This window comes from Trachypithecus francoisi, unplaced genomic scaffold, assembly GCF_009764315.1.
Source record: "Trachypithecus francoisi isolate TF-2019V2 unplaced genomic scaffold, Tfra_2.0 Lachesis_group4, whole genome shotgun sequence".
Lineage (NCBI taxonomy): Eukaryota > Metazoa > Chordata > Mammalia > Primates > Cercopithecidae > Trachypithecus > Trachypithecus francoisi.
In genome coordinates, this window is record NW_022681469.1 from 61,493,973 (window position 1) to 61,507,934 (window position 13,962).

General features: G+C 35.6%; 1 protein-coding gene across 1 annotated transcript in view; it reads right to left on the reverse strand.

The window, feature by feature from the left end:
* The window catches only part of LOC117072996 (desmocollin-2-like), a 31,581-nt gene extending 19,063 nt beyond the window's left edge, over nucleotides 1-12,518 (reverse strand). The window contains exons 1-3 of the mRNA XM_033193486.1: nucleotides 12,419-12,518; nucleotides 11,440-11,661; nucleotides 10,830-10,975 (exon numbers count right to left, since the gene is read on the reverse strand). Coding sequence (XP_033049377.1) covers nucleotides 10,830-10,975; nucleotides 11,440-11,661; nucleotides 12,419-12,479 — 429 coding nt within the window. The 5' untranslated portion in view covers nucleotides 12,480-12,518. The remainder of the gene's footprint in view (nucleotides 1-10,829; nucleotides 10,976-11,439; nucleotides 11,662-12,418) is intronic.
* Between the last annotated feature and the right edge of the window lie 1,444 nt (nucleotides 12,519-13,962).

Genomic DNA, 13,962 nt, shown 5'->3' on the forward strand with positions numbered 1-13,962 from the left:
CCAGCCAGCAGCGGCAACCTGCTTGGGTCTCTTTCCAGGTTGTGGAAGGTTTGTTGTTTTGCTCTTTGCAATAAATCTTGCTGCTTCTCAGTCTTTGTGTCAGCGCTGCGTTTATGAGTTGTAACACTCACCAAGAAGGTCTGCAGCTTTGCTCCTGAGGCCAGCTAGACCATGAACCCACCAGGAGGGATGAACAACTCCGGGCAGGAAGAACGAACAACTCCAGAGGCGCCACCTTAAGAGCTCTAACACTCACCATGAAGGTCTGCAGCTTCACTCCTGAAGCCAGTGAGACCACAAACCCACCAGGAGGAAGAAACTCTGAACACGTTCAAATATCAGAAGGAACAAACTCGGGACACACCATTTTTAAAAACTGTAACACTCACTGTGAGGGTCCGTGGCTTCATTCTTGAAGTCAGTGAGACCAAGAACCCACCAATTCTGGACACAGTTACAGTTCATGGCTATTCTTAGGAAGCTCATAGTATGCTCTGGAGGGGAAAACCGGCATGCGCCACTGGTACCCACCTCAGGTCAGATTGGACCCCACAGGAGGACGCTCCAGGGTTCCTACAGACCTCAACCTGCCCCAAGGGGATGCTCTCTGTTCTCCGCAGAGTTTCTGAGGTCTAGTACTAAGCCCTTCTTAGAATTTTCTCTCACAGTTGCAATGCTGTTTGGCCCCAACATTGTTTGGAATCTGGAGTTTACTGTTGAATGGGGAAGCAGAATGGCATTGCATGTATCCAGGCTTTTGTTCTGAGGTTCTAAGCATGGGGACTGATTGTGTGACACCCTCCTTTGGTACTGTTTGGCACCAGGGCTCTTTGGAGTCTGGGGAGGTTTGGCCTTTAAAGATCAAACTGCCAGGCCGGGCGCAGTGGCTCACTCCTGTTATCCCAGCACTTTGGGAGGCCAAGGCGGGTGGATCATGAGGTCATGAGTTCAAGACCAGCCTGGTCAACATGGTGAAATCCCATCTCTACTACAAATTGAGGATCCCTTCGGTCTGCTGCTGCACTGTGAGACCCCCTCTCTGGGTTGGCCGAGGCCGGAGCCGTCTCCCTCTGCTTGCGGGGAAGTGTGGAGGGAGAGGAGCAGGCGGGAACTGGGGCTGCGCACGGTGCTCGCGGGCCAGCATGAGTTCTGGGTGTGCGCGGGCTCCGCAGGCCCTGCACTCGGAATTGTTTGAACCGGGACTGGGATGTGGAGGTTGCAGTGAGCCGAGATTGTGCCACTGCACTCCAGCCTGGGCTACTACAGTCCAGCCAGAGCAAGATTTCATCTCAAAAAAAAAAAAGAAAAAGAAAGAAACAGAAAAATCAAACTGCCATGGAGAATGCTTTACCCGAAAGTTTGGTTCACAGCCTTTATTGGATTATCTACTGGGGCAAAGTAAAACCAGCAAGCTTGTATTGCTATCCCATGGTTAAGGTTCGAAGCTACTAGATCTTCATTTGTGTGCATATACATGTCAAGATGTGTTTGTTTGTATGTACACTTATTATATGTTTTACCAAAATTATCTTATAATAAGTGTAAGCAATTTTCAAGTTCACGTGATGCAAAGTGTAACTTTACTAAACAAGCTAGCTTTGAAATTATTGGTGAAATAAAAATAGAAATGCCGTCAGAATTGTCAGCATACATTTTTGTCTGAATTTTATGTTCGTCTCTGCTAGATATTTTAAAATGTCAGTGTTAATTCAAGCTGGGAGCTGCTTGGGGAAGCCTGCCTCCCATTCTATTCAAACTCTCAATGAGATACATACATATCTGATTGTTTCCTCCAGAAAGGCTAATTAGAAACTCAGAAGAATGCAACAATTCCTCTCACACCTACCTGTGACCTGAAGCCCCAACTCCCCTCCCACTTTGAGTTGTCCTGCCTTTCAGGACCAAACCAAGGTTCATTTTACATATGTTGATTGATATTTCATGTCTCCCTTATTAAAATTAAAAAATTAAGTACAGTGATTGGGATAAATGTTTGAGGTAAACTTTTTGCGTAAATTAAAATCTTTAAGTTATGCTTAATGCTCATTTAATATCTGGGTCATTTCCAATTAAGAAAGTGTTGTAATATGGGCAAGTATGCTACTAAAATTGTGGAGTTCTTATCTATAAATGCCCATATCTAATAGTTCAGGATTTCTTGCTTTTTAGGGTTTCACTAAAGTTTTAGTTTACTAAGGATAAAATTCTGGTTAACACGTAATTCTGTATACAAAATGTGCCAGAAAGAGTTTTGTTATCAGTAGAAAAAGAATAATTTTGTCTAATTCAAAAGTTATCTAAAAGTTAAATTACAGATTTAAAAAGGTTATTTATGAAACAATGTAGTAAGGAATCATTAAGTAAGGGAGAAAGATGTGGAAAAAGTTTATATAATAAAATATTCTTAAGAACCTGATAAAGAATTGGGGACATTTTGCTAACTAACATGTTCATAGTTAAAGCTCTTGGTCTTGATTAAAGTCAAATAAGAAGTATCATTAAAAAATGCATCAGCAGTTTGGCAATTCTTTTTTTCATATAGTTAAGCATGAAGCTGGATTTAGCATAGAGCCAAATATCACATACATGCTTGCTTTGCTTCATGCTATGTTTACTGTTTTGCATGGATAGTGCTAGAGTACTTATTGGTCATGTGTCTAAAGTGGATTTCTTGATTGCACAGAATGTATAATGATATTGGTGAACTTAAGGATACTGAATTGTGTGTCAGGAATGAAATATTCATTATGTGGGTTTTGGGGGCCCTAGGTAACACTATAGCCTCCAGGGTAGATTAAGTAGGAAAATTTAGGGTTGGTTTCCTGTTTGTTTTTGCTTCTAGTTTTCATTTGTTTGCTGTTTATTCTCCTCTGGCTTTGCTTGTGTATCCTTATATATAAAAGCATGATGCTTTTTAGTTTCTAGTGGAAGGCTTGTATTTGGTTCTGTGAATAGTTATTTTGTTTCCTATGCATTTCTAGCGAGTCATCATTCATTCCATTTATCTGGAATTCCTAAGGTACCTTGGTCAGGCCGCAGTAATTAATGGAGCACACCAACTTTTTATCCTTACAAACTAACTTTTTGGATTTTAGGCTTTCTAATAATTTAAGCGTGTTGAATATACTTTCATAAATAGAATTGGAGTCATACTTCTCTCTCTCTGCTTAATTTCTCCAAAATTTGTAAACCATTTGTGAATATTCTTAATTCATGGCAATATATTTGTTTGCATACAGTCAAGCAGGGTCACTAAGGCTGTTCAGGGAGAGAGAACTCTGAAACCCGGCATGCCAGCAAAAAGATAAAAGTTTCTTACCAATCTCTGGTCTCTTTCTTTCTGTGCAAACTGGTTAATCTCCTCTGTAAAGTTTTAAATTAATTGATTTAATAATAGTAAGAGCTTAAATCAAATATTTTGCCAGAAGAGTAGAAAACGTATTGCCTCTTATTTTACATGACTTTAGCAGTCTTTGGGAAATAAAGACGGTTTTACAGATTATTGGTAAAATACAGTGTATTCAAAATATAAATATGTGGTCTAAATTATGTTCAAATATTAGGTTTTCTAAATGTTTTCAGGTCATAAACTGCTTCTTTGGCTTTTGAAAATTGTTTCACTTGCCTGCTTTTCAAGAGATAAGGCCAGGAGAAATGTGGAGTTGGCCACACCCCTAAACTATGCTGGAAATAGTCAAACCTTAGAACACAACTTACCAGGTTTTACACTAAAGTTAAAATTGCTAAGAGTTGCCACTGTAACTTGCAATTAAGACAACTAGAAACAGTTTTACATGCAAGATGTGTAAAAACAGTAGAATGTATTTTTTTGTAAAAGGTTATAAAAGATTTTTGCTTCTTTAAAATTTCCGCATCATCATTTTGACAAAATAAGTACTTTATGGTAATATGGAATTCCAAAATCAAACTTCAGTTTCAAATTTGTCTTTCTTAATGCCTGGTTTTCTGGATGGATCAGAGGGCCCCTGAAAAATCTAGAAATGAGGTAAGTAGGGGTATTTGTCATGTTTAGGTACATGGAATTGCCAAAATAATGTTCAGTCTTCTTTAGGTTATATTTTTGTGAATAATACTAATATATGTTCCGAAATAGTATGGGATTTCTAAAATAGTATATGCTATCAATTATAATTATGGTTATTATGCTAAGTTATTGTAAACCACAGATATAACCAAATTTCCTTGTATAAAGCTACTGACCCAAGGGCAACAAAAATTAACTAAACACCAAGAAAATACTTTGTCAGATTTTTATGTTAAACCAGCTGATACTGAAATTGTTTAAATAGTTTATAACCAGTGCTTGATCCCATATTCCTGGGCAGATAATTAAAGCTTCATGTACATTTGGTCACTTGGTGGGCCATTTAAACAGTTTGTAAAGGGATTTCATTCAATTGTCACTGTCAATGCATGTTTTCTGGTTGTATAAAAGTTTTCCCATGCAAGAGGGCTGATGTTATAATAGATTATTATGCTACACTGTATTTTCACCAGGTAAAAAAAACTTTTTATGGTTTGGATCCTCTAAGAACATCGGAGAAAGACTGTCCTTGCCATCCACACTACAACAAAACTTCAGGAACTTGGGCTTTGGGTTCATAGTTTCACAACTGAGATCCCACCACACTTTTGGAACTGTGTACCCATTGGATTGTATTTTACCAATAATCTGTAAAACCTTAACAAGGGTAAAGTTAACCAGGGACATTTCTCCCCAGAAGAACATGGCATCCTTGATGTGAACAGCCTTTCCCAAGTTCACAGGTTAAGACTTTTACTATCGTGAAACTCTTTTCTTTGAATTTTTTTTTTTCTTGCTTATGCCTCTACAAAGAAAAAAAAGCATTCTGTTATGTGCACTTATGGGATTATACTTTTATTTGTGAAGGAGTTGGTCACCAGCCTTATACATGGATAACCTTATCTTTGATAGATAAAGATGAAGGCCCAGTGTAGGTAAGAAACTTTAATGGTACATACATTGCCTCATAATCAGTCAAAAACAAAACATTAGTTTCCTCTTAATCCACATCATGGGTTAAAGAGTACACTGACAGGACTCCTTCACTCTTCTAGAAGGGCATCATTTGTTAGGTCCTTTTTCCATGGTTTAAAGTAAAAGAAGCAATGATTAGAAATGTATACCTCATGATAGGCTCTATAGCTAATTCTACTTTAAAGGTTATCGTCACACAACAGACTTTGAATTCTCTTGTGAAAATTATGCTAAATAACAGAATTTAGTAAACAGAAAAGTACCTGTGCAGCTGCTGACACTTGTTGCCTATGGAGAAATACATCAAATGCAGATTATAAAAATTCAGTTGTAGAGGATTAATGAAAAGACCACGTAGTCAAGAGAGTAGACTCTTCATTTAGCTCATTCTTTAATCTATTTAATTTTAGGTGGTTTGGTTTATGGGGACCCTGGGTAAGGAACATACGCTGAACTATTGGTATTATCCTCCCAATAGTCATAATAATAGTCTCCCTGGTGAGCTGTATTCTCTTAAAGGTTTTAAATGCTTGCAAGCAGCCATCTCTAGAATGTCATATGATCTCTTTTCAACAGGAATGACAAGAGCTGAAAGAAATGTGCAACAATAAGGACACTGTAACCTATAAGTGACGTGCTGAGACCAGAAACCCAAAATGATGGTAACTAAGAGTGGTGCTAAGGCCTTAAGTTTTAGTCACACTCTCACCTAAGTGAGAACCTGACCAAAAAGGGGGAATTTTTAAAACAAAATTCTGGGAGGCCATTGTTTTGGACTCAGCTCATGCACCAGGCCCCAACAGACCAAACCAAACCAAAATGGAGTCTTTGTGCTAAGACTTTAAGGAAATACATGGATTCGAGAAAACACCAAGTTTTGTTTTTTCTTCTGCAAATCTTTATAATAAACGTTTCTGACAGCATAGGTATCCACTCCCTGAAGTTCCCATTAAATATTTTAACCAAATTCATTTCCTCTCACCTAGAGACTATCCTCCTTCAGATGATCATGCAACAAAGGTTCCAGCCAGTTCCAGGTGAAGACACCAGCCCTGGCCATCAAGAAGCTACCCTGCCTCCACTAGATAGAGCAGGATGAGTTCTGTGATCCCCAGCAGATAGGGACTATGCCTCAAGCCAGTATGAGCAGTTACAGAAAAAAGATCATCGGTCCCTCTGCCTCCCACAAAGATTTATGGGGATCGCATCTCTCAGGGGGAAGATGAGGCAGGAAAATAGGGTCTGGAGGCAGGGAACATAAGCCGATTTACACTTCAGATATGACAGGAAATATCCTCTCCATAGGTCAGTAGGCCAAGTAAATGTAACTTTACTTCATCCTCTTCATTTACATAGGGTGTACCCCAAGTAGTGGATGTTTAAATGCCCCAAAATTCTGTAACGGTGCCTTTGAGCCCCTCTGCTCAGGCCCACTCCCACACGGTGGAGTGTACTTTCGTTTTCAGTAAAAGCCATCATTTCTTCCTTGCTTTGTGTGTTTTGTCCAATGCTGTTTTCAAGAGGCACCCTCTACCGTTAATACTGGGATCAGCAACAGCAGGAGGCAGTAGCAATTTGTTCTTTCATAGCTTAACTTGAGTTATCTATAATTACATTTGAAACAAATTTGTAGATCTTACAATCCCAAATGGAGCATCTTAGTGGGTGACATGCAACCTGGATAAGAATAACTATACCAGGCTGCAAGCTTTTTGAAAGCAGGTAAGTTAGTTCTCAGAATGACCAGAGGCACTACCATACAGTTTGGCCCAACGTTTGTACTGTATTTAAAAAGTGAGGCTTCATGTAAAACGAATGCTTTGGGCCTTGAAGGATAAGAAGAATACTAAGAGGTACAGGAGGGAGTAAAGGATGCATTAAACTGAATTCAAAATCCAGAGTTCTTAAAGCTGGTGGTATGATCCAAGAAGAAAGCAGATGTGTAGACGTCATTAGGTAATGACAGTAGCCAAGAGAGATTTCAAATATCCTTGAAAGTCACAGTAGTTAGGAATTGCCTTTATTATAAAACATGTGATATGGCCAGGCGGGGTGGCTCATGCCTGTTATCCCAGCACTTTGGGAGGCGGAGGCAGGCGTATCATGATGTCAAGAGATGGAGACCATCCTGACCAACATGGTGAAACCCCATCTCTACTAAAAATACAAAATTTAACTGGGCGTGGTGGTGCATGCCTGTAATCCCAGCTACTTGGGAGGCTGAGGAAGGAGAATCACTTGAACCTGGGAGGCGGAGGTTGCATTGAGCCGAGATCATGCCACTGCATTCTAGCCTAGGTGACAGAGCGAGACTCCGTCTCAAAAACAAACAAACAACAACAAAAAAAACTGGTGATAATTATTTGTAGGATGAAAGTGGGATGTGTGCTGAACTTCCCTTCCTTTTAAAATGTTACTTGAAAATCTAGTGCCTGATTTTGTCAAAACAAAGACGTGTGCCACCCAATTCCTGCTTCTGTGAAATATGCATTTTCTAGCAACCAGTTTATCATAATGCAGTTTATTATCATGACCTGAGTTTTCTTAGAAACATGAGCTTCAGATCAATATATCAATTGGCAATAACAAATTTGAAGTTGGCAATAGCTAATGGCATCTGTAAAATTTATCTCATTAAGACGTGCTAACTAACATATATTTGGAAATTAGTTTATCTGGGAGGACATAGCAGAATCGTGTATATGTGTTTTTTTGGGTGCTATATTAGGAGACTTTTGTTGTTATTTTAGAAACAAAAGGTAGACACTCTGTACCAGAATTGCTTCAATTAAAATTTTCAAGGCATAGAGATCATGTGGAGAAAAATATTTAATCACATGGAAAATCATCTATGAAAGATTTCCAGATGTTTATAAAATAATGATTGCTATGATTTCAGATACTTTTTCACCACAGGAATCATGAGAGTAGTCTTTGTGGTTATGTTTTTGTCAAAAAATAGAAGAGTATTGTGACTAAAGGGCTGGGACTAAGGACTGGCTCTACTTTCAATAACCATGCTAGGTTCATTATTTAACTCTGTAAACAAGAGCTTCTTCACACATAAAATGTGAATATTAATTTGCATGTGTTGCCAAAAACCTTCAGAAAAACCTAGTGCCAATTCAATTTGAATTCCCAGAGAAATGAGCTGTCAATTCCCCATACCATTTCCGACAAAAAATATCATCTGCTTTATTTTATAATTCAATACAAAAATAGAAATTAGATTGTTTCATTTTCCTTTCTTTACTTGCTAGTAAAGTTGGTAATATTTTTCATATATTAACTTTCAATTCCTGTTGAGATTTTTTCTTTCTGATTTATAAAAAGCTCTTTATTGACTAAAATATTAATATTTGAAATTATAAATGCTTCAAATATATTTGTGCTAATGTTTTGTTTCCTTTTTAATTTCCTTTATGCTATTTTTGGACGGAGGACAGGTTAACTGTCTCTGTAGTTAGACCTACCAATCTTGTCCTACATGAGGTCCCAACTTGCTTAGATGCCACACAGGATAATTTGCATATAATAACAATTGATGCTTGCCTTGTGATGACTCTTCCTAAATTAACATTTCATAATTATTTTCATGTTTCTTCATATTAAAGATTATATTACATATTAATTTTTTATATTTTTAAAGTAGGAAATGGTGTTCATTGTTTTCCAAAATGGGTTCTTACTCTAATCACATTTATGTAATAATTTGTCATTAACCTACTATTTTATCACTTGGATCCTAGACTTACTATTATTTTCCATTGATATATATATACGTATCTATCATTTGCTAGAAATGTATATTTTAATACTATAACTTTCTAACATTTTTGCTAAACCAAAATTGGTATTTCTCTTAGGATACTTTGAACAGCCATTACAAAATACCATACACAGCATGGCTTAAACAAAAGAAATTATTTTCTCACAGTTCTAGAGGTTGAGCAGTGTTCAGTTTCTGGTGAGGGTTCCCTTCCTGGTTTGCAGGTAGCCACCTTCTCATTGTGTCCTCACATGGCAGAGAGGGAGACCAAGCTCTCTGGTGTCTTTTCTTACAAGGACACGAATACCATCACATCATGTTCTCACCGTCATTTCTTCATCTAATCCTAATTACCTCCAAATACAAGTACGAGTAGTTTCCAAATGCAGTCACACTAGAAGTTACAGCTTCAATGTGTGAACAGAGAGGGGAGGTATAATCATTCAGTCCATAACAGTATTAAACTTCCATTTATAAATAACATAAATTTTTGTTATTTGTTTATTCTTATAGATAAAATTCATCCATCTGCCCTGGCTTTATGTAATAATATTCTATTGTGTGTACCTTCATATGTCAGCTTCAGTCTTTTTTGAACAAAGTGTAGTATAATAAACTTTATCGTACTAGAGAATTTTGGCTTCAACTTATTTTTTCTAAATGATGCATTTTGATAACTTCTACCTAAAGTTTGGTTGAAAGTATTTTTAGAGAAAAAGTATTTAAATTTAGTAACAATATCTTCAGCAATGTTAAGCTAACCCATCTGATGGTGGGAAATGTATAGCCTTTTGCCTACCCTCAAGAAATCAAGTATTCTTTCCTGAACCAATCCTTCTAGTCCCATAAGAGAACAAATTTGAATGATTTTACAGATGAAGAACAGAGATCGTTTATTCTCATACTTATTGGAATGTAGGAATTCACACATGAAATGAAAGTGACACTAGTAAGTTTGCAGAAGTGCAACTATGAAGGACATCTACTGAGAAACTGTACCTTAGAGTGTATTGGGATTATTATTGAAAGCTGGCATAAGGAGAGTAGGTTTATTAGCTTATGACATCCTCTGAGTCATTGTTGAAGCCATGAAAGTCACTTTATTAAATTTCTCCCTACAAAGATTTTTGGCCGGTGTATTGTGTTTTCCAGACATAATAAGCCTAAAGTGGGGATTGTAACACTGAGTCATGACCGCTAACTATTTTAGCTCACTAAGAACACATATGAAAGTGTTCACCATGCAAGAGTACGCACAGGCTCTAAACAATGTTTGTGGTTTTAAATATTTTTTATGAGAAGTTATTGTCTTTTCCATAGGATCCAGTGTTAGAATTCTTACTGTTCTCAAGTACCAAAAAGAGTGTAAACAAAATCATAAGATAAAAAAATTGGCACTACCTATAAAGCAAATTTTTCTTTCTATATGCTTCTGCCAACGAAAGTAATGTACAGAATTTTATTGATGTAAGCCTTGAACAAGCCAAGTAAAATATATTCTTGCATTAATTAAAAAAAAAAAACTTAGAATTTTTTGCCTCTATACTTCATGTTTGTGAGACTCTGAGGCTGATCTCTCAGAATCTTTATTAGTAAAAAATATTAAGATATTTCTTCGTTGAAAACCAGAGAGGGTGAGAAGAGGTAGACAAACCACCGAAATGGATTAAAATGTATCAAAGTAACTTCTTAAAGCTCTAGGACATATGTTTGCTTGCTTATGGAAATATGGTTAACCACAAAATAATCCCTCCAAAAACTTCTGAAATACAACCAGAGGTATCAGCACCCTTCATCCAAGTTCAGATTTGTAAGACAATCAAATTAGTTTAGAAGTCACACAGGCTAATTTGCATATAATGACAATTGTATCAATGTATGTTACAATTAGAATATTTTTGGACCAATATGCTACTCTCTCAATTTAGATCCATACCAAGGACTCTGAAATATAACCATTTACAACTTCCCCTCATTTTTATTTCTCCAGAATGTGCTTTCAAAGGGATAACAATGTCAGAAGCAGTGACTCATTCTTACCAGAACATTGATGGTCACCTGAGCAGTACCACTTCTCTGTCTGAGGGGATCAGGGATGGCATCGTTGTCCAAGTCTGTTACTTTCACAGCTATCTTGTACTGTGATTCCGTTTCTCTGTCTAGTGAATCTAATAGCTTTATCACTCCTGATGCAAAAATAAAGGGAGACCTGTTATCCCAGGATTAGTAAATATTTGCAATATATTCTAAAATGTTAATTCTATAAATGAAATTATTACAATAATGAATAGAAATTAACTAATACAAATAAATTCATTATATATTCATACCCCTAAAGTGTAATTATAACAGGTATTAAACTATGCACTATTTTACTCACCTGTTAAGTCACATTCTTGGATACATGGAAAAGCACAAGTGCATAGGCTTTCTGAAGATCAATATAGCAAAGATCAAAGCTTTAGTGCTTTGCCTTAGGTAAGTAAGAATTTATGGATACAGCTAACAAATCCAGGTGAACATTAAATAGTTCAAGAGAAAGTTTTTAAGATGTTCTCATGATCACAGTTTCTAAATAAAATACATTTCCAATGAGTGTATATGAGATCTTTACTTTTATGATTAATTGATATCAGTGTTTTTACAATACCTGTATCTGGTTCAATGTAAAATTTGGGAGGTGTTCCCAAATTGCCTCCAACAATGGTATATTTCATATTATTAAATGGCCAGTCTGCATCAGTAAATGTAACTTTTCCAACCAGCGTATCAATTGGACTATTTTCAAATACACTGAAGGTAAATGCTGATGCAGTTCCAATTGGATTCAGTTCATTTATGCGACTCACCCTTACAATGACTGTAATAATTGCTATGGAAAAGAAAGCACATAAAAATGCAGCTGAGGCAATAATGTGTCTTCTTCAATAATCCTTTTTATCTTTTCTTTTTAATTAACACCTCCTATTATATTACATTTATTATATTTTATACTAAAATCTCAGTGTGTAAGTTTTACATTTATACTGATAAGTTTTATTAAATTATTACCTTTTCAATCATAGAGCATTCAGAAATAAGTTTAGGAGTGAAACATTCCATTGATTCTTTTCGAACACCTGTCAAAGCAATTGTCTTTTATAGTGTGTTTATATATAAATGCTACTATTCTGAATTAAAGACCATAGTTTCCAAAATCTGACAAACTATTCACTAATTGAAATATAATCAAAATGCTTCAGTATAATAATGAAAGAAATGCAATTTACTATGATAATCTGAATATTAGTATTTTCTCTAAAGTAGAATAAACAAATAATTCCTTGAGAAATATTTTAAATACACAAGTATTCAAAAATGTTTATTTTTTGACATTGTATTTTAATAACTGTAATATGCTGTATTAAACATTTGGGTTTCATTCTCTAGTTTGTTTTTATGTAGACTCAGTTTTTAAATAGCTGTGCATGAGCACTAAATAAGTTAATATAATAATAGATTGCATACTTTTTTATAACAGATTATTTAAATACTTATAAATACGACAAACTTCTGAGACCCAATTTTTAAATGCACTGGGTGTTTTCTATGTCAAACTATTTTAATATTTCAAATTAGTAATTTCTCACTTGATAGTACAGGACTTCCTTCATCAGACACTTTCACAAACAATGTATGTTTGAAATGCATTCCTGCAAAAATAGCATTATCAAAATCCAGATGTCTAGGTCCAATCTGTAGATGAAAAACAGTGTATCAATGGTTCACTTTGTTTTCTTTGGTTAAATATCTCTTTTGTTATTTATATGAATCCAAAATGAAGACATACGAAACTGATATTGGTAACGAATTAGTAAAAATGATATTCTAGAACAGCATTGTCCAATAGGAATATAACATGAGTCATAAATGTGTGCCACATATGAAATTTAAACCTTTCTAGTAGCCATATTTTAAAATAATACAAATAAACAGGTAATATTAATTTTAATAAAGTATTTTAGTCAAACATATCCCAAATGCCAGCATTTTAAATTACAATCAATATCAAAAATATTGATGAGATGTTTACATATTTGTTCATTCTAATTCTATGAAATTATTTGCTTAATTGAAAACTGTAGCATATCTTAATTTGGACAAAACACATTTCATGAGCTCCAAGGTATATGTAGCTAGTGGATTCTGTACTGCAAAGTTTTATATAATATACAACTATAAGTTTATTGCAAAACTAAGATGATATTACTTTATATTCTGGCACTTTGTAATTATTACCATACATTGTAAAAGTATGCTAAGAGCAAAAGTAGGGTATCATATTTATGTGCATTTGTTCACACTGATTCATTTGTCATAGACTGCCATTTTCTTATGCATTATCTTCATAAATAGTTACTATGATGTGTAAAAAGTAGTCGTCGTGAATTTGTGTTCTTTCAAAATGAGTTAGATCTGGGTTAGTATTAGTGGAAATAATCTGTAGGCAGCAAGCTTTGAATTGCAAGCTTCAAAATTACACAAAAACAGAACTTGAGATCCATTCTGCTGGGAGAGGTCAAAGCATCTCATATTTTTGCTCTTTCACTTTACTCTCCTGGGAAGAATGTGCATGGCAGGCATGATGCTTTCAGGATCTTTAATAACATTAAATACAAAGGGAAGTGGCAAGAGTCTTCCTCCTCACAATCCTCAGGGTGGTTGTAGCCTAGAGCTGGGGCCATCCAAGGGGAGGAGTGGAAAGAATGTGATCGCGTGCTGTGTCTTCAGTTCTTCTGAAGGCCTTTTTGTGCCTCAGCCACATTCGCATTAACTATTTTTTCTCAATAAACAGCCAATACCTATTAAGGAGGGAAGTTATGTGTAGCAACTGGATACTGAGTTTGTGCAAAAAGGATAGGTGAATAAAACTGTTTTCTCAAAATTCTACAGTGTTCCCAGAATTATAGAAATCAGAGTCCGTAAATGAAATAGTCAAATGGGGCAAAATAGTTTTTTGTGAACGAAGTAGCATATTAAGTAATCTCTAAGGTGCTTTTCAATATTAGAATTCTGTAGTCTATATTCTAAATAGATAAAGTAACAAAGAGAACAATGGCACTGAATCATATATCAGTCAGGAAGTTAACAATTTACACCAGTAATTATTTTGTAAATTTATTGTATGCCTTTT